At 40.1% G+C, this 20,848-nt stretch overlaps 1 protein-coding gene across 2 annotated transcripts in view; it reads right to left on the bottom strand.

Moving 5' to 3' along the window:
• SLC1A1 (solute carrier family 1 member 1) overlaps positions 1-20,848 on the bottom strand; it is a 70,599-nt gene that overhangs the window by 34,617 nt on the left and 15,134 nt on the right. For both annotated transcript variants that reach the window (XM_081152006.1, XM_081152007.1), the window contains exon 2: positions 2,690-2,830. In XM_081152006.1, coding sequence (XP_081008132.1) covers positions 2,690-2,830 — 141 coding nt within the window. The remainder of the gene's footprint in view (positions 1-2,689; positions 2,831-20,848) is intronic.

The raw sequence follows: 20,848 nt of genomic DNA, 5'->3' as shown, positions 1-20,848 counted from the left end.
TTACTAAATGGAAAGATCAGAACATTTTCCAAATTGCTTCCCAGAAAGTTGTTTCAATTTATACAGTGACCAAAAATGTATGATTGAGCCGATGTTCCCACAACCTTGCCAACACCAGTATTATTACTTTTTCCTTTTAGTCTGACAGTTTAAAACATGAATATGGCATCATTGTTCCTATCCTGCTTTGTTCATGTCCCTTGAGTCTTTCACCATTTTATTGCTCCACGTCAAAGGTATGCGTAGTGGTTCTGCTCTCTAAGTCCTATTCAACTGCTGGGGATTGTGAAGGAAAGATGTAGAAATTACCAGACCTGTGCTATAGCTACAAAAAACATCTGGGTTATGTGACTGGAATGCTGAAGGTTGTAAATTATTTCCTAGATTATATGCAAGGCTAAGTAGCACCAAAACAGCCAAACTGCAAAAATCTTACTATTTACTGACTGCCAAGAACAGTACATGTTTTCAAACATCTAATATTATACAACTAGTATATTCCTACATGTATTACCTTTTCTTCTAAAACGTGGCTGACTGCATGAGTTTTGGATTTGCTGTCTAATTTGGATAACCTTACATACTTTCCTCTATAGACACAAGATTTAAATAGTATTGATCATCAAGTGGTTTATGAACCTTGTGCAACTGCATGCAAAATACAGAATATATGTACAACTGAGAATATTTTTCTTGGTAGAGAGTCCAAAGCTTTCATCATGTTTTCAAAGGAGCCTAAGGAAAAGATTAGAGTCTTTGATATGGAAAAAATTCTAAAGGGTTGTAATGGCAGTGCTTACAGGAGCCAGAGATTAATGTAAATGAGTGAAGTGGATGAGGTATTAGGCAATAGGGAGTGGTGGAGACTGTGGTATCTTGAAATGCATTCACTCCAACTAGATAGAGTAGCTGTCTTTCAGCTCCACACCACTGTTGGTGTGTGGGAACATAAGTTCAGTGTTTCCTAATCTTAACTTTTTTCAGAGAACGCTAGAAACTTAGATGCTTACATGAAATCTTCCAAACTTTATTTTATTATTATATTTTTTAATCTTTACCTGAGGATATGTTGTTTTCTTTATTGATTTGACAGAGGGGGAGGGGGAGAGGGAAACAGTGATTGGGTGCTTCCTGTGTGCTTCCCAACTGGGGATGGAACACACAACTGAAATATGTGCCCAGACTGGGAATTGAACCCACAACCTTTTGGTGTACAGTACAAATGCTTCAACCAATTGAGCCACCGTGCCAGGGTGAAACCTTCCAAATTTAAAATGCTTACAATAATTTCAAGTTAAATAAATAAACATTAGATGGCACCAACAACTGGTCTGTTGATTTTGCCCTCAGGCTACAGGGCCTAAAAGAAGCCAGGAATTTTAAAACAATTAAGTTCATAAGTAAAAATAATTAAATTCTCTTTTTAGATTTATAATAAGCCAACAACACCAAGACCACTTAAGAACAAGGCACCCAAAGGATTCTAGCCAGATTGGTTTGGCATTTGAAAAGTCCAATGGCCAAATCTACAGCTCTTGAAGCAATGCAACTGCTGAACGCAATGGATCCTGACACCTACCCTTCCTTCCCCAGCCAACATCCAGTACTCTACATAGATCAGTCTCGGGTCTCTTTAGTGGCAATGGAGAAAAATGTTCCAGAAGAGGACATGTCAAGAATCCTAACATGACTGTCTAACCACTATTCAGTATACCTGAAAAGAATATAAAATAATATTGAATATAAACTGTAATTGAAAAATAAAATAAAAAAACCCTAATTGCATAGCTATATAAAGCCTTGTTTTTCAAGCAGGCAGCACGTAGATTGTCATGTCACATTTTGCTTCTTGCCAGAATTCAGGTAAGTACAAGAAACTATGAAATGCACAGGGAAACCTACCAGACCCAGACAATAATATTTCTGTAAACCAGATTAATCTCCATATACATAAGGGAGCTTGCTCTTTGAAGGGAACCTGCCATATAATGATCAATAGGGAAAAATAATTTCCAAAGTTAACTGTGTCTCAAGTTTAGGTTTAAAAATACTAGGCTTTTAAAATCTGGTGCAAACCTATAATTGAACCTGTCCCACAGGATGTGGCTGCTGGCGCCCGGGGCCAGTTTGCAGGGCAGGTATGTGGCAAGTTCTGAGTTCTGGGGAGTGCAGGTGGGTGCGGGGCAGGGGAACAGGCCCGAAGGCAGCAGCTGGGGGGGGGGAGGGCGGACAGCTGTGGCGGGAGACAAGCGAGCGAGCTACGGAGAAGTGATTAAAACTGACAACACATTTAGCCTGAGAACACTGGCTGACATTTCAGGGAAAAAACTTGCCTTTTTTTTTTTTTTTTAAACTTCTGTGCCCTGGATAGAGTTTTATTTATAATATGTTTGAAAATGGTCAAATGAAGATTTGTGCTATGGTGAACAGTACCATCGGCAGAGCAATGGCACGAAGCAATGCCACTTTGTGATTAATAAAATATTTCCACTCAAGCAATTATACACTTTCCAAGTAAGGTGTGTGTGTGTGAGAGAGAGAGAGAGAGAGAGAGAGAGAGAGAGTGTGTGTGTGTGTGTGTGTGTGTGTGTGTGATGCATAAAACACATTTTGATTTTTTCCATAGTTAGAACAATTTAAGTAACGGCTCCTGAAATAATCATAGGGAATGTGGGGTGTCTCAAGGTACCTGTGATCATGCTGCATACAATCAACGGCAAAATGATGAGTTTCAGCATCCTCATCAGGATTTCCCCAGGAAAGGCAAAGTAGAACTTCTCCAGATTAGACAGCTTGCTGTATTCTCGAACCAAGACTCCTAAGGCAATCCCTAAGGAAAACAAAGATGGGGGAAAAAGAACATTGCTGAGCTCTCCTGTATAAATTTCAATGGAAAAATACTCCCCCCAAATGCCAATTTTAATGGCAAGAGAAACAGTTTAGATAATCTCTTGAGTCTGTAAATTTTAGACTTTAAAACCAAATCACATTTTAATGAGTAGGAAGTAGTACATGTTATTTGGTAAATCTATAAAAAATATTCTTCACATTGAAAAACTTGTTTTAATTTCTTTTCTTCTCCTTCAGTCACATTTATTATAATGACAAAATATCAAAAAATATTGTGTGAAAGAAAATAACCATCTTAGTCAACCCAATATAACTATTTTGTTTTTACACACCACACTTATTCGTCTAGATGCTTTTTGTATTTTACAGTTTACATGTTTTCATTGTCTATTTTTATCATAATTACTCTTTTATAATTTTTAAAAAAACTCTTCCGTTTATGCAACTTTTATAATTTTAATAGGAACACAATATTCTGTTGGTTTGATATATTTACCATATTGTTGAACAATTGTGTTCTCTAATGCTTTGAATTTCAGTTCTTTCCAGATGATGACATGTTCAAGTTTGTCTGATCAAGAGGCTTTTTACAAAGTTCCTAATCCTGACAACCTTGGACATTTAGGTGTAGGATTATGCAAGGAGTGGAATGTTCAACGTCAAGATATGTCACACATTCTCTGAAAGCCTGCCTTAACAAGGCGTCTGCATGAAATCCTTCCGCTTGACGACTGATAACTAATAATCACAAACTTTAAATATTTCTTCTTTACTCTCTTCCAAATGGTTCCAGTAACATCTAACTGCTGTACCCCATCTCACTCCCCACATACCCCCCTTTCCAACCCCCTTTTTTTTAACCAAGTAATAAAAAGGGCTGGGATGACTAGTACATCTCTTTTCCTCCATCAGCTTCTGAGGATGACATGCTAATTGGAAGGAAAATGACTATGGAGCAGGAAGATTCAACGAGGCTATCACTGGATATGCTGCCTTATAAATGTGAAAATTTAGAGTTGTTTGGGCACAGTTAAGAACTCTAGGGCAATGAAGAGAGATATGATTTATAATCAATACTATAGTTTTCATTTAAATTCAGGTATACTTCCCATACCTAATAGTAGACCAAGTAAATGAACCTCATAAGATATATTTGTGTAGTAACTTTATTCTTAGCTTAATTGTATATTCCCACCTATTTTACTTTTGCTCTGATCTGTTTTGTGCATTCATTACTGATTTCTGATCAGTCACTTTAAATTATTTTGGGAACAAACATATACACATAAACATTTCTAAAATTGCAGCTAAGACAGAAAAAAAGACTCTGTTATCAATGCCATTTGGCTCTTATTTCAAAACCTAGTGTTAGAGACTCCTGAGTGGTTAAGATACACTTAAGATGCAAAATATTTTAAGCGAATTTGAAAAGCTTTTTGTGCTCACTTCCTACTTAATAAATTGCCTACGTTCAGCTGCTCTATATGGAACACACCTATATTATGCCACAAGGATACTCTGTAATGCTCAATGTTTAGAAAAAAGATACCAACCAGACAGACATTTTCTCTCATACTATTTACACGGCTTCAATAAATTTCTGGCTTGTATGTCAAAGCTAGCTCTGTATGTAAAAATAAAGGAGATGTGTCTATGCTCAAAAACCAGTCACAAAAGCACTCTGTTGAGTAGCAAAGGACCCAAAGCGCTCCAATCTTAGGGTTTACATTACTAACAATTAACCATGCCTCTCATCATCTCCACCCCAAATGAATGCAGGGCAGTTAGACGGAAACGTGCTTGCTTTTCCAGCCTTTAGCCAGATACGGGTTTTTATAGCAGAGATAAAGTCACCACAAGGAGTCATTTTAAAGCAATCAAAGGTGACAAGCACTATAAATAGGTTATTGTATTTAGTAATGAAAGCTCTCTCTCAAGCTTGTGCTTGAGTTATCACAAATTGTATTACAGTATTTCTTTTTTCTTTTTTTTACTGAAAAGAATATAAAAATCAATTGAGACCTAGAGAAACAGTTGGGAGATTCACCTGAGTCACAGATGCCATCCCCAGGAGTGGCTGGTGAATGACCTCAGCTAGGAGTTACACCTAGGAAATGGGTGTGTTTTATTTTGGTCTCAAGTTTGGAAATATTGGATGTTGGGTAAGAAAAAACACTTAAAGACTTTCCAGGTTTCAGAATGAGGTCAGGATTTCGCAGGGCATAACCTTCCTTACCCTTTTCCAGAGATAGAACCTTGGACTGGATTATGGAGCATGGAGAGGTCTCCAAAGCTAAAGGCTGCTGGGAATAAGTGCCTGTCTGGGGGTGCACAGGTCAGACTCACCTGGTAGGGCCACTTCCAGAACTAGAGAAGATCAAGAACCTCCCTGAATGGTACAGCTCTATGAAGGCCTTCAGCAGGGCCCACATGGAAGCCCTGCTGAAGGTAAAATTGTTACCTAGACCTCTGTAGCCCCCGAAAACACCAGGAACTCATTCCTGGGTCACCTTCCTCCACACAGGCAAGATGATCCCAAGCAGGCAGCTTGGGAAGAACATGGCGTTAGAAGGACAGGCTCAAGTTCTGGCTCCATCACTTACAAGGTGTGGAAATGGGCCATAACTTAATCTTTTCCAATTGTCAAGTGGTGGGATTAGAGGTAGGGGCAAAAGGGTTGGATTAGATGCCTTCAAAGTCCTCTCCTAATGCCCAAGATGCTGTGATCATCTCTGAGCCTTGGTGTGCTCAACTTTAAAATGGGATCATAGGAGCAGCTCATTAGCCCCAAGAAAGCTGGCCGTGCTTTTTTCAGTTCTTACACTAAATGTTAAGAATATTGGTAAAACAGGAAATGAAGAAACTAGGGAGGAAAGCAATTAAGACTTCAGCTAGAGATTTCTCCTTTAAGTTCGTGTTCAATAATTTAAGCTTAAAAGAGGAGATGTCATCTCTTCATGCCCATGTTTTCTCAAAAATTGTTAGTTCAATAGCCTTATCTTGGAGGTAATGGGTGTTTCCCCCCTCTCCCACCAACACAGTGTTTATATATAGTTATTGTTCAAGAAATAATCTGGCAATCAAAATAAAGAAAAAGGGACAATTTTATGAACCTATCCACTCCTTTATCCCTTACCCCCATTTTCCAGGCCATATGTATACCCAGCCTTCACTCTAATGTATGTGTGTGGGGTTTTTTGGGGTTTTTTAAAAATTTATCTTTACTTTTGAAAGTATTACAAATGTACCCCTTTTCCCCCCATTGGTCCCCTCCATCCTGCACTCCTCCCCCCAGGCCTTCACCCCACTATTGTCTGTGTCCATGGACTATGCATCTATGCATATAAATTCTTATGTTAATCTCTCCCCACTCACTCCCCCACCCCCATCCTCCCTCTGAGATCCCTGTCTGTTCCATGCTTCTATGTCTCTGGATCTATTTTGTTCATTGGTTTATTTTGTTAGATTCCACACGTGAGTAAGATCATGTGATACTTGTCTTTCTCTGACTGGCTTATTTCACTTAGCATAATACTCTCTAGGTCCCACCATGCTGTCTCAAAGGGTAAGGGATCCTTCTTTTTTTTTTTTTTTTACAGCTGCATAGTATTCCATCGTGTAAATGTCTGAGAAGATGTTTGATATGATTTCAATGTTCTTGAACTTGTAGAGACTTGTTTTGTGTCCTAACATGTGGTATATCTCTGAGAATGGCCCATGTGCACTTGAGGAGAATGCTTATTCTGCCACTTTGGAGTAGAATGTTCTGTAAATGTCAATTAAATCCATCTGATCTAGTGTGTCATTTAGAGTCACAGTTTTCTTGTTGCTTTTTTGTCTGAAGATCTATCCAGTAAAGTCAGTGGGTGTTAAAGTTCCCTACTATGACTGTATTTCTGTTAATCTCTCCTTTAAAGTCATTCAGAAGTTTTATAGTTTTTTTTCCAGCCTGTGTCTTTTGTTTTGAGGTGGGCCTCTTGTAAACAGCACATATTTGGCTCTTGTTTTCTTATCCATTCAACTACCCTTTGTCTTTTGATTGGGACATTTAATACATTTATATTTAAGGTACTTATTATTGGTAGGTACTTATTAATTTTATTTCTTTATGCCTATGTTTCTCATTCTCTCTATTTCAACTTATTACAACATTTAACACTCCTTGCAATGCTTCTATTTCTACTTCTAATTACAGCAGTCCCTTTAATATTTCCTGCAATGCTGGTTTGGTGGTGACAAATTCCTTTAGCTTTTTTTGTCTGTGAAGCTCTTTATTTCTCCATCTATTTTGAATGATAGCCTTGCTGGGTAGCATATTCTTGGTTTCAGATCCTTGTTTTGCATTACCTTGAATACTTCATGCCATTCTCTTCTGGCCTGTAGAGTTTCTGATAAGAAATCAGCTGACAGCCTTATGGGAGCTTCTTTGTAGGTAACAGATTCCTTTTCTCTTGCTGCCTTTAAGATTCTCTGTCTTGGATTTTTGGCATTTTAATTATTATGTGTCTGGGTGTGGGCCTCTTTGGGTTCTTCTTGCTTGGGACTCTCTGTGCCTCCTGAGCTTGTGTGACTTTTTCCTTGACCAGGTTAGGGAAGTTTTCTGCCATTATTTCTTCAAACAGGTTCTCTAACCCTTGCTTATTTTCTAGATCTTCTGGCACTCCCATGATGCAAATATTATTACATTTCATGTTGTCCCACAGCTTAAATTGTCCTCCTGTTTTTTAATTGTTTTTTCTTTTTGGTTCTCTGATTGATTTTTTTTCTACCCTGCCTTCTAATTTGCTGATATGATCCTCAGTTTCCCCTAATCTGCTGTTCATTCCTTCCAGTGTTTTTTTAAATTTTTTTATTTCTACTGTGTCATTCTTAATTTCCTTCATAGTTTCCATTTCTTTTCTAATGCTGTTGAGCATCCTTATGATCAGTATTCTGAACTCTGTATCTGATAGATTGCTTATCTCCATTTCAATTAGCTCCTCTTCTGGAGAATTCTTTTTTTCTTTCATTTGGGGCTTGTTTTTTTTGTCTCTCCATTTTGGCTGCCTGCTTGGATTTGTTTCTATGTATTAAGTAGACCTGCTAGGACTCCCAATCTTTTGGATGGTCTCTGGTGCAGGCCAATGTCGGGCATTGTTTGTGACTGGCCTTGAGTACCCTGTTTGAAGTTTTCCACACTCCACAGCTTCTGGTTTCCTCTGCTGGGGCTGGGTGTGTTTGGACAGGACCAAGATGTGCACCAAGATCTGCTTTCCCAAGCCCTGGGTCCAGAAGCAAATCAGGGAAAGACTCAAAGCATGTAGAGGCTGTTATTCAGTCTCTTAAGGAGTCTCAGGCTGTAAAAACCATTGGGTGGGGCCAGAGGTGTTCCAGCAGGGTGGGGCAACTGCTATCCCCTCAACTGCCCGCCCTCAGGCAAAAGCTGCTTGGAAGGTAAATGTCTGCCTAAGAAACATGTCCTCTGCTGCATTGGGGAATGACTCTGCACTGGGGTCTAGATGGGTGCTCTCTGAGATCTATTTCCCCAGCCAGTCCCCCTGGATTCTCTTCACATTGCTCTAGTCCACTCTGCCCTCTCTCCACCAGAGCCCAAGGTGAGTGGCTGCACACAGAACTTTGTGCATTGGCTCTTTAAGAGGGTGCCTGCATTTCCAGTTGTCTCTCCCTGGCAGACAGAAACCCTGTTGCTTTTCACAGCCAGATGTTATGCGGGTACTTTTCTCAGTTCTGGTGCTCTAGGCAGGGGAGCCCAGCTTGGAGTTTAGGCCCCAGATTCCTCAGTGGAAACCCTCTACAGCTGAGATATTCCTCTGGATCTTCAGCTGCTGCCTATAGGAGCCCAGCCAGCCCTCTAGTGCCTCAGCACTTTCTACCAGTCTCTAAGAGGTCTCCGCTGTAGGTCCTTGGTTATGAGGGTACTCTCCAGCTCCTCTTCAGTTGCAGTTTTGTGTTTTTTTTTTTTATAGTTATAAAATTTAATCTGGGGATAGTAGTTGAATTGCATTTGACTCATATTTATGAAAATAGCATTGTTCCTGTTTTAGGATATCTGCAGAAAAGAGATTAAAAAACCTTCTGTGATTTTTAATCGATGTCCCAGAATAGTTCTCTGACACACAGATTGGTTTTGGCTTGATTAACAAGAATTATTGGCAGAGAAAAAATATAGCCATGCCATTATGCTAGACACTATATTAAGCAAATTAACAAAGTGCTTTTGCCCTCAGGAGCTAATCTAAAGTTAACGCTGATAACCAGAAAATAAAAAGTACAGAATGAATAGTTATTATCAGATGACTACATGTATACACTGAATAGATGGGGAGGATGGTCTCTCTATTCTGTCCTTCCAATGAACTGTCTCTTTTCTCATCTTTTTCTTTAGAGCTGCGTAGCTCTACCAATTCAAGCTCTTACATGAACTCTGGCTCAAAAACAGATGCCTCTGAGTCAGCACAGCTCTTACTTTTAAACTTAAAATGTATTTACTGCACAAGCAATATTATCACAATTCTACTGCAAATAATAAGTGAAAAAATTTACCCACAACCTTACCAACTCAAATATGTGCAAAGTGAAATTGTTTCCATTTTCCATACACTATTGCAGTGAATCATAATAAAATGGTTAACAATTATTGAGTAAATACTCTATGTCAGAATCTGTAATAAGTACTTCAAATAAATTTTTTCTTATGTATTATCTCATTATTTTAATGTAGAGTTCAGGGGGGGGGCAATTTGTTGAGATAAAATTTATATAACATAAAATTAACCATTTAAAAAGTGTATAACCAGTGGTTTTTAGTATATTCACAATGCTGTACAACCATCACCACCATGTAATTCCAGAACATTTCCATCCCCTCAAGAAGAAACTCCTTTATTATCAGTCAGCAGCCATTCCCCATTCCTTCTTCCGCCCAAACCCACTGTCGGCTGCTAATCTGTTCTCTGTCGCTATGGATTTGTCAATTCTGAAAATGGAGTCATACAGTATGAGGCTGTGATGGTTAGTCTTATGTGTCAACTTGTCTAAGCTATAGTACTAACTGTGGTTAACATCTACAATTAGCTGACTTGAAGTAAAGTAGATTACTCTTTATAATCTAGGTGGCCTCATCCAATCAGCTGAAGCTCCAAGGCTGCAGCAGTAACTCCTGCCCTAGTGTCCAGATTGCCAGCCTGCCCTATGGAGTTTGTACGTGCTGGCCCCCACGACTGTGTGAGCCAATTCCTTAAAACAAATCTCATGTAGATATACAGGGATGGGCAAAAGTAGGTTTACAGGTGTTCATATGGAAAACAATATAATAATTAAGAAATAATATTGCATATCTTCATCGTTTTAAAGTGCTGAATAATATGACTTTGGATGGACATGTTTCTTGACCATTGCCCAACAGCTGAACATCTCAATCCTTGACAATTTTGTTGCATGTTACTGATTTTTTTCTAACAACCAATGGGAACAAGTACAAAATAGGATGTAATGGCTTTCGTTATTATATATTTTTAGGTTTGAGAGAAGAAAGTACACTATATACTTTCTTTGTAGCAGCTAAATTCAAGAAAAAGCAATAACAGATCAACGTATATTAACATCCAACTATATGCCAAGTACTGTACTGAGTGCTCCAGGATCTGAGGGGGAGGAGTTTAAAAAAGGATACAATTTTGTTATTTCTGCAATAATAAATTTTTTCCTTCATGGATCTGTGACTAGCGGATCTGCCCACTATTAACAAGGAATGTGGTTTGCACTGTTCTGTCAATAGCAGTAATGGTTAACACTGAGTCATCAACCACTTTTAGTCTACCACCTACAATTAAATCTGCAGTCTGATTTGGGAAGAAAGTTGATTTTGGTGGGGATCTAACCAGTTTCTGCCTATGTCTCTATCCGTTAAAATGTATAATGTTGTTTGTGTTTGAAATTCTGACTTACGTGGTAGCAGTCTGCCTTTTCATTTTGAGATTTTCATTATATCTTTGGGATTTGTTTATATTAATTCAGGTAGATGCATTCTAAGTGCTTTCAGTATATACCACACTCCCTATTTTGTTTTCTATATAATTAAATTCTGCTCTTATCTAATGACTTTTTTCCTTCTATTTCTTTTAGGTTTACCCTTTTCTAATTCTAATTATTTGAGTTCCTAGCACATTAGCTGCCCCCCGCCATATTCACTAAAGTATACATTTCCTTTTAAATTCTGTGTTAGTGTAACAAATTATTAGTATTTTCACTGTTTAAAACAGTTCTAAATGTCTTGTAATTTCCATTGTGATTTCTTCTTTGAACTGTAAATTCTTTAAAAATATGTTTTTCAATATACAGCATATAAATATTTGGGAATTTAGTGGTTTTAAAAATATTCCCTCTTTTTATCTCTCTGTGATGCCATTTTGATGAATTTTCTTAGACCTGCCTTCCAATTTACCAATCCCTATTTCATTTTTATCAATTAGATGTTTAATTCATTCATTGAGTTTTAAAGTCCACTGCTTAATTTCTGGAAGTTACAGAATCCTTTTCCCACTATCATTTTTCTATTTTCTATTCCATCTGTTTTTCTTTAATCATTTAAAACATATTTAGTATATATTCTTTCAGATTGTTATATTATCTCCAGTTTTTGGAGCATATGTTCTCTTGCTTGTGTAATTTCCTTGTGTGGTTTGTAATTTTTGACTGCAGACTTGTCTTTCGGCTTTTTTCTGTGAGTTGTGAAAGTATCCCTCTAGGATACTTGTTTTTCTTGGGGATTTAGGAGTTTCAAGGCATCCAGATTGTTTTCATATTAGTTTTTCAGCTCAGGAAGTAAGCATTACATGGCGGCATAAGTTTAGAACACATACCCAGGTAAGTGTATGTCTGGGTTTTAATTTTCTCATAGTTGCTCTCTTTCCCTCTTACTGTTAGCCATGGGCAGATGGCAAGCTTTCTTGAGGTTTTCCCAAGTAGAATTTTTCTGGTCGTCTTTCCAAGGACAGGGCCAAAATCTGAGTTTCCAGGCTTATGCAGAGGTCTAATTCTATCTCCTTCGCTCATATGGGCCAAGATTATATCTTGTTCCCATGTAGATATTAAACTCCTGTCTCCCATCATTAAGGGCTATAATTGGGTCTAGAATTTAATGTCAGCCTTTGTTTACAGTTTGGCTTTGAGTTTCCTTTTTGTTTCTGGCACATGGGAAATTTCCTTTATTTTCTCCAAGTTTGGGTTTGGCTATATATTAATTTGGGGGGGGGGGTGTTATATTTCTATGTGTTTGAGATGCAGGGGAACCCATCCATATTATCAGCTCAGCCACTGTATTACTGGCTGTTATAGCACGAGCACCTATTTAGTACGTACCATTTCCAATATGTCCATTTAAAGATGGTTAAGAGAGTCAGTGAAGATTAAAGTTGAGAGTGCCACAATATATAGGAAAGAGCTTGCTATATTATGGACTTACTATATTAAAAGAAGCATTGATTCTCCAAGTAATTTCATAGAATCAACTAGTCGACACTCATTTACAGACCACCTAATTCTTACAACACATTGACCAATGGGGGGATAGAGACGAGAGTTATATATAATCAAGGGGCCTTTAATCTACATGATGAAATAAAGCATATTAAATTACACGAGATATTCTGAGAGAAGAAACTAATTGAGCACCAATTCTTCAGGAGGCAGGCTCTGTAGTCAGGCTGTGTTCAAATCCTGGCTTCACCATTTTATTAGCTGGGAAAAACGTTGGATACTTATCCTACTACCCATGCCTCAGTTTCCTCATCTGTAACAATGGGCATAATAAAATATCAACCTTACGGAGTCATTAGGAGACTTGAAAATGAGACTACGTATGAAGTGCTTAGAATAAAAAAAGTACTTGGCTCACACAGTAAGTACTAAATAAATGTTAGCCATTACAGGCTATGCACTGTTCACAGATTTTTTTCATGAAATCCTCAATACAGCTGTGGCTCAAACAGATGAGTAATGGTCACAGAGCTCAAAGCAGTGAAGTCAGGAGTTGAGGGGAAAAGTTCAGGTAAATTATTTTCAGTGTAACTAAATCTACAAAATTATTCCCTTAGTCTATTTATTTTGGTAAATAAATATTATTTCCTTTTATCCTATAAATAAAAAATTTCAAGGTTAAAATGATGACACATCAAGGACCCAGGACATGCACTAACTGTAATGTTTGTTAATCTCTGTACTACTTGATATCACTGAAATAAAGGTCTCAGGATCTTAGTGGTACCAAAAGAAAAGGCATTAAAAATATTTTTGGTGTCTTCTGAAATAATTTTCATTGTGATTCCTATCTAGCTAAATCAAAACACAAACAGATAACTATTTCAGGATTTCTGTAGAATTTTTACAAGCCTGGGCACCAGTTGTTTTCCTTCATTTGGCAGTGGAAGGACACTGCGGCCAGTACTAGATTGGCATCAAGATCACAGCAGGCCAAACCCATGGAAGCCAGGAGAAAGGAGGATGTTCAGACAGACAGACAGACACACACATGCACACACACATACAACACCATGTGGGGGTGGCGAAGATGTGGAGAATTGTATGTATGTAAAATGATGTAGCCCCTATGGAAAACTATTTGGCAGTTCCTCAAAAAATTAAACACGGAGCTACCATAGGAACCAACAATTCCACTCCCACGTATATACTCAAGGGAACGGAAAGCGTATCTCCACACAAAAACATGTATAAAAAATGTTCACAGCAACATTATCATTACAGCCAAGAAGTGAAAAACAAAAAATGTCTATTAACTTATTATTAGATAAACAAAATGTGACATATCCATACAATAGAACATTATTCAGCTACAACAAAGGGTGAAATACTGATACATGCTACAGAATGGATACACCTTGAAAACTTCAGAATCAGTTAAAGAAGCAAAACACAAAAGGCCACATACTATATGATTCCATTCTTATGTAATGTCTTGAATAGGCAAATCCACAGAGACAGAAAGTGGATTAGTGGCTGCCATAAGGTAAGGGTAAGGGATAGGGACTGATTGCTAATAGGTTTCTTTTGGGGGCATGACTGGGAATGTTCTGAAATTAGATAGTGGTGATGGTTGTGTGGTTGGCAGTTAGACAGACATGAGCAGAGCAAGGATGATGGGCCAGGTAGAGGGTCACCAGGGTGGAGAGTCCTGGGTGCCTAGCAAAGGACAATTGTAGGGTGAGACCCTGCCCCCCAGGGTGACCTTTCCTCCCCTAGCATATCCTCTGGTCATGTGGTTTGGATCCCCTCACCTTTCCTCCCTAGAGATAACATCTAGGCATCAGTTGTATTTCAGCTCCAGGCCCAGAAAAGCAGCCAAACCAGATAAGCATCGCCATGGCTGAGGTTGACCTCAGGACCAGCTGCGTTGAATAATGACCCCCTGCCCTGGCACCGACCAATCAATCAGTGGAGACCTAGGTCCTGAGAGGACATACCTGGAGAGCTGCCGCATATTCTATTGAGATCTTCCCCTGGGACCTACCCTAAAATCTCCACCCTTAAAACCCTTAGGAAGGAAGACCCACGTGCTCTCCCTCCAGGGAGCACACCCGAGCCTTTCCTCTTCCCTTTCCCTTCCCTTCCCTCTTCCCTCCTCCCTCCTCCCCCCTCTCCAGGTGCGTTACCATTACCTTCTTCATTCCCAAGCTCCTAGGGCCCTTCCTTTGCCTCTATAATTTGTACCTAAGCCCATTTCTTCTATGAATTGCTTCTTCTACCTCTGTAATTTTATAAATAAATGTTCCCTTGAGCCTTGGCTCTGAATTCTTTCCTAGCCAGAACTCAAATACAGAGGTTGCTGAACTCAGGTTTGGTCTGATCCAATCGGTCTAACATCTGATTCCGGTTCCACCACCTACAACAGTTGTACAACATAGTGCATGTACTAAAAAACACTACATCATACACATTAAAATGGTGACTTTTATGTGATATGAATTGTATCTCAATTTTATAAAAAGTACACACATACTCTCAAATAAACTAAATTGACTTAAAAACAGAAAAGAGAAAGACAATTAATAATAGCATTAAATATCATTCATTTTGATTGGTTGACAATTTGATGACTTTTTATGGAGTGGGAAAGACGACAAAAATAGAGGGAAATTTATTTTTTCCTTTTAATTATCATATTTGCAGCACAAAGATTGCCAAAGATGTGTCAGTCTGTTCAAACTTCCACTTAGTAGGATATGCATGAATTTATCAGATCTGAAATCCTCACCATCTAAAAGTAACAATTTGAAAACCCAAGTGAAGCCAGACATGTTTGCTAAAAGCTCAAAAGAAGATTATCAATTAAAAAAAAAAGTTGTGATTATAGACTGTACTTTATAGCCCACAAAGAAGATATTTGAGAGCTCAGTTCTCAATTACCGAGTATAAAAATAAATCAAAACAACCAACAGAAAACCAGGATTATTCTGAGAACAGTATGACCTGAAAATCCCTGCAGGAAAAGAAAAGTCAAACTAGAGGCCTAGAAAAAAAATCAGCTGTCATTAATTAATGACTTGCATCCTTGCTGCCTTTTGCTAAACTCTGTGGAGTATACACTCATTGTCCCGGTCCTCAAGTGGTTACTTCAGGGGAAGATGAAAGTCACATTAGACCACGCTGACATGGCTCAGTGGTTGAGCGTCAGCCCATCAACCAGGAGGTCAAGGTTCGATTCCCGGTCAGGGCACATGCCCAGGTTTCGGGCTCAATCCCCAGTAGGGGGCGTGCAGGAGGCAGCTGATCAGTGACTCTCTCTCATCATTGATGTTTCTATCTCTCTCCATCTCCCTTCCTAACTCTTTGAAATCAAGAAAAACATTTAAAAAAATTATATAAAAAGTCATATTAGACATTCCATTTGCCACCCAGATGTGAAGTTAGTCTGCTCTAAGTTACCAGCTGTGTGACTGTGGGCACGTCACTTAACCCTGTTAAGTGGCGTGTCCTCAACAAAGAGAGATAATAACAAAGGAGCTACGTCAAGTGGCTGTAGGTGCGTTAAGTGGAATAATGAATGCGAAGGATTTAGCCCCACTTCTGGCCCACAGGAAGGCTCGACAAGTTTTCTCTGTGACTGAACAACAACAGATAATAATAGCAGCAGCAAAAGTGGAGAGAAACAGCTTTCAAAATTTTACCCTGGTGTGTGTAAACACCAAGCAGGAGCGCATAATGGAAAGACGAGCCAGGGATCTGGATTCTAATTCCAGTTCTCCCACAGAACTTAGCTGCCATCTAAGGCCTTTGAGTTTGGTGGCTTCATCTAAAAATTTCAACGAAGGCATCTCAGAAATGTTGGGAGATGAGAACAATGTATGTCAGGAAGCACTTTGTGAGCGAAACCAATGTGTTATACTATTCTTATTTTACAATGTGTTTACCCCGTTCTTATCTGGTCCCGTTTTCATGAAGACCATTCAAATTACAGAGAAATTAATGGTGGAATATTTGGAGGCCCAAAGACATCCTGGAGGGTTGAACAGAAATTTCTCTTCCGAGTAGACAGAAGCTCAAGTTTTATTTCAGCTCAGCTCTTAAAACACCATGCTGACGGGTCACAAGATAACTCGTGTCTGCACTTAACATTAAATAATTTTAAATGCCTTGCTGACCGGCCACAATAGTAGCCAGCTGCACGGGTGAGTTCTGGCTCGAAAAGCCAGCCAGCAAGGTGTTATTGCCTTCAAGCTAACAAACACGTACGCAAACATCAGCCTTGGAAACATGCTGGGAAGGAGCTGAGTCCTGAGCACACAGGGGAGGGAGGAGACAACCAAAGTTAGATACAGCTGGGCCCAAACTCTGCTCACCATGTGTTTCTTAGCTCCTGGGACAGGGGGTAAACAACAGCCTCTTGGTGCTTTCTTTTTGTCAGCAGGCAAGAAGGAATGTCACCTGACTCAGAGACTTGGGGTGAGGGTTAAATGTAATAAGGTATAAGGAAAGGAACTTCTCTCCCTCCTCTTCCCTCTCCCTGCAGGGAGGGTGGACCTTCCCTGTGGCTCCTGCTGGCAGGTGACTGGGAAGCAGAGTGAAGGAAGCCACGGACACCGCATGGACAGGCACTGAAGAAGGACCTTTCGCCCTGCTAGGAACTAACAACTCCTTGGTCCCTTTTCCTAAAATCAAAAGGAGGGACTCCATCCTTAAATATGGGTTTTCAATACATTTGAATGATTTTCACCATTTACAGCAAAGATTGCAAACGTCCAAGGCTAGGGGTCAGGGCAGCAGTGAGAGACCCATGCCTGGGGGTGGGGGTGTGTGGTGTGTGTGTGTGTGTGTGTGTGTGTGTGTGTGTGTGTGGTCATCCTGGCCTCATCATCTGAATCTTTAAGAGAGAAACGAAGAATCTGGGTTTTTATGAAACTGCTCAATTTTTAAATGTTAAAAGCTTAAAGAACAATTGTTAAATTCTGTGAGGTCAACAGCAAATACCTCTGTAAGCCAATTTCATCAGGAGGGAGAGAGAACAAGAGAATGAGGATCCCAGATCCATGAACTGGGTCGGGGAAAGGTTTGCTGAGATGATGGTGGTTCATTTCAGAGCCTGGGTGAGGCGTGTAATCAGTTCATTAACTCATCTGTTTCCCAGAGAGAAGAGGTCAGGTAAAGCCGTGTTGATTCTCCCATGTCCCCATTGCAAGCCCTGTTTTATCTCACCTGTTTGCTTAAACTAAATCCACCAGACCTGTCCTCCATCTGTCAGGAACCAGCTGATGTGTATTGTATTCAACACTCCAAACGTTCAGGCTCGTTCAGGGGAAGTTTGCACTGGTGTCTTTGGAGGGATGGCTGGGGTGAAGGGCTCAGCTCTGAAGTCAGACAGACACACCTGATTTGGAACCTGGCTCTTTCATAGACTCACAGGTCACTTTATCTTTTCTTGCAGCAATTCACAAAGGAGGAACCAGGCTAGCCCTAGTACCAATGTGGTTCTCGAAAAGGATCTGGAACTGAAGGCCAGTTACAAGAACTTGGCTTGAATTCTGAGGGACATTTTGTGGTGCTTGGAGGGAAGAAACTTACCTAACAACTTCAAGTGCTCTTTTACTTCACAGAACACCTACCTGGGAGGAAGGTAGAGGGCAGAAGCAATCAGAACCTGGTGTTCCCTGAATGGACTGCCTGGCCTGCAAGGGAGGGCAGGGGATTCTGCCAATTAGCAGCCTGGTGGGAGATGTGGGAGAGGACGTTTGATGTGAACAAGCAAGGGTCCACTCCGGCTGGAAAGAGAACTCTTTTGCCAAGAGGATGCTGGGACCCAGAGAAATATCGAGGGGTAAAGCCAGATGGGTGTCTGGAGGAACCCAGCCAGGCTGAGTAAGCTCTCCATCTCCCCACCACTGGACATTCCCCTCCGTACTGATGTTAGTGTCTCCCAAGGAGTTTGTATTCCCACCTCTTCTTGGGCTGAACACTCTCCAAGAGGGATCCTATCTGCTCTTAGAGATTCAGTTTCCACCTCTATCTCCTGCCTCATTCTGTCTTCCAAGTGCCAGACTCAATACACAACTGCCCTCAGGGAATCTCTGCCTGGATATGTACCTCTACATGGGACACAATGTGGGACAATTAAACACATCTTTCATTTCCCTGGGAAACCTCTGACTTTTCCTTCTGGGTTACCCTGGTGATTTTAAAATAGGTCCACAAATTATTTGACACTCTTCCCCTCAAGAGATGAAGTCCCTGTCTCCTTCCCTTAAATATGGGTAGGGCTTTGTGATGGCCTTGATAAAGAGAATGCTGCAGAAGTGAGGCTCTGTGGAGCCCAAGGCTAGGTCAGAAAGGGCAGCTTCTGACGGTTTCTCTTCTTGAGATGCTCACTTTGAAGCCCTGAAGTACCATGTAAAAAGTCCAGCTACCCTGAAGCTGCCATTGGAGGGACCACATGGGAAATTCAGAGAGAGACAGACAGACAGACACCAGAGAAGCCTCAGCTATTTGAGTCTTCCAGGTAGCAGACAAGTAGGTCATGCACATTTAGTTGCTTCCAGCTCCAGCAGCCACCTCCCTGTAATCACAAAAGAGAAGCCAAGGGAGAAATGCCTAACTGAGCCAGTTAACTCTCAGAACCATAAGGGATAATAATATTGTTATGTTAAGTCACTAAGTTTGGGAATGATTGGTTACACAGAAATAGCGATCTGAACCTGGCAGGCATGGCTCAGCAGCTGATCATCGATCTATGATCCAGGAGATCGTGGATTGATTCCTGGTCAGGGCACATGCCCAGGTTGCAGGCTCGATCCTCAGTGGGGGATGTGCAGGAGGCAGCCAATCAATGACTCTCTCATCATTGATGTTTCTGCCCCTCTCCCTTCCTCTCTCTGAAATCAATAAAGACAAAATTTAAAAATAGAGATCTGAAAGAGTTCCCCATCTCCCTAAATTGTGTTATCATTGCAAACCTTTTTTGAGGGCTATGTAGACTATGTGTCAGGTACTGGTCTAAGCAGAATTAACTGATCTTCACAACAACTCTCTGAGGTAACTTTATTTTCAGGTGCAAAACTGAAGCACAAGGAAGTGAAGCAACTTGGCTGAGGCCCCACAGGAAATAAGTGACACAACTGAGCTAATGAAGCCATACACTCTGCGGACATTCTAGATGACTCCACATCAACATTGAACAGTTACCAAGTCCCACTGATTTTACTGGGTAAACAACTCAATTCTGTCTCTCCCCCTTCCATCTTCACCAACACTGCCGTGGTTCAGGTCCGCCTCGTTTCTTACCAAGGCTAGTTCACCAACTTTGTAATGCTCTTCCTGCTTCCAGTTTTGTCTCCACCAACTCAATTCAACCTCCATACCAAAGCCAGTGTGACCTTCCCAAGATGCAAATCTGGCCGAATCACTGCTTAATGTCCTTTCAATGGTTCCCCACCACAGAGTGGCATCCAAGCTCCTTGGTTCAACCCTGCCCTGCCTCACAGTATCAATTCTGCCCAGACCCAGGTCTCTGGGCCTCTGCACATTGCTTCCTCTGCTTTCCCACTTTTCCTGCTCACCATTTCAGCAACTTTAAAACTCAGCTCCAGGGTGTTTGGGAAGCCTTCCCAACCTCCTCCATGACTCATGTGACATGTGTGTCCCTAGGCCAGATAATTAGGTAGGCTTTGGCTGGCCCTGCCAATGTGGAATTAAGTAGTCCCCTTTCCTTCCACGGCCAACAGTGCCTAAAACAATTAGAGCAGATGTGATAGGGGGAAGGGCATGTAATAGGAATAGGACCACAGTTGTTTAATGATTATTCACCTTACTAACTATAGATAATAGTATATAGAAATAACAAATGACTTTTTTGTGTGTGCTAATATTGTATCTTGCAATCTTACAAAATCACTTATTTGTCTTAGGAATTATTTTGTAAATTCCTTGGAATTTCCTATGTAGACAAAATCATGTCAACTGTGATTAAAAAGTTTTAATTTTTCTTTCCAATCTATGCCCTTTATTTCTTTTGCTTACCCTACTGCACCGGCTTAGGCTTCTAGTGAGACATTAAATAGAAACAGTGAGTGTGGACATTGTTGCCTTATTTCTGATTTTAAGGGGAAAGCATGCAGACTTTCACCATTAGATATGATATTAGCTATAGGGTTGTGTGGGGTTTTTTTTAGAATTCTTAAGAGTTTAAAGCAAAAATTTAATTGCTTTACTGTTCTCCTTTCAGGATTAAATGTGACTTGTGTCTAAATTTAATCTATTTCAAAGTATGTGGTTAATATTTAAACAACTTCAAATATTTCTATAGCACTATGAATTAAATGAAACAACCTGTGAATATGTACTGATTGTATTCAGGAAATAGCTCAGGAAAACAACAGATAAAAGCAGGACATCTGCTGTAACTGCCACTCAATATCCATTGTACCTGCTGAAACAGCACACCTTCCAATCCTCAATCTGTGTAAGATCGAGCCGAACCTGCAACTAGTTCACAAGT

Source organism: Miniopterus schreibersii (genome assembly GCF_964146895.1).
Source record: "Miniopterus schreibersii genome assembly, chromosome: 11".
In the NCBI taxonomy this organism is placed as follows: domain Eukaryota; kingdom Metazoa; phylum Chordata; class Mammalia; order Chiroptera; family Miniopteridae; genus Miniopterus; species Miniopterus schreibersii.
The sequence above is the reverse complement of the archived record's forward strand: the minus strand, read 5'-3'. Positions and strand labels throughout refer to the sequence as shown.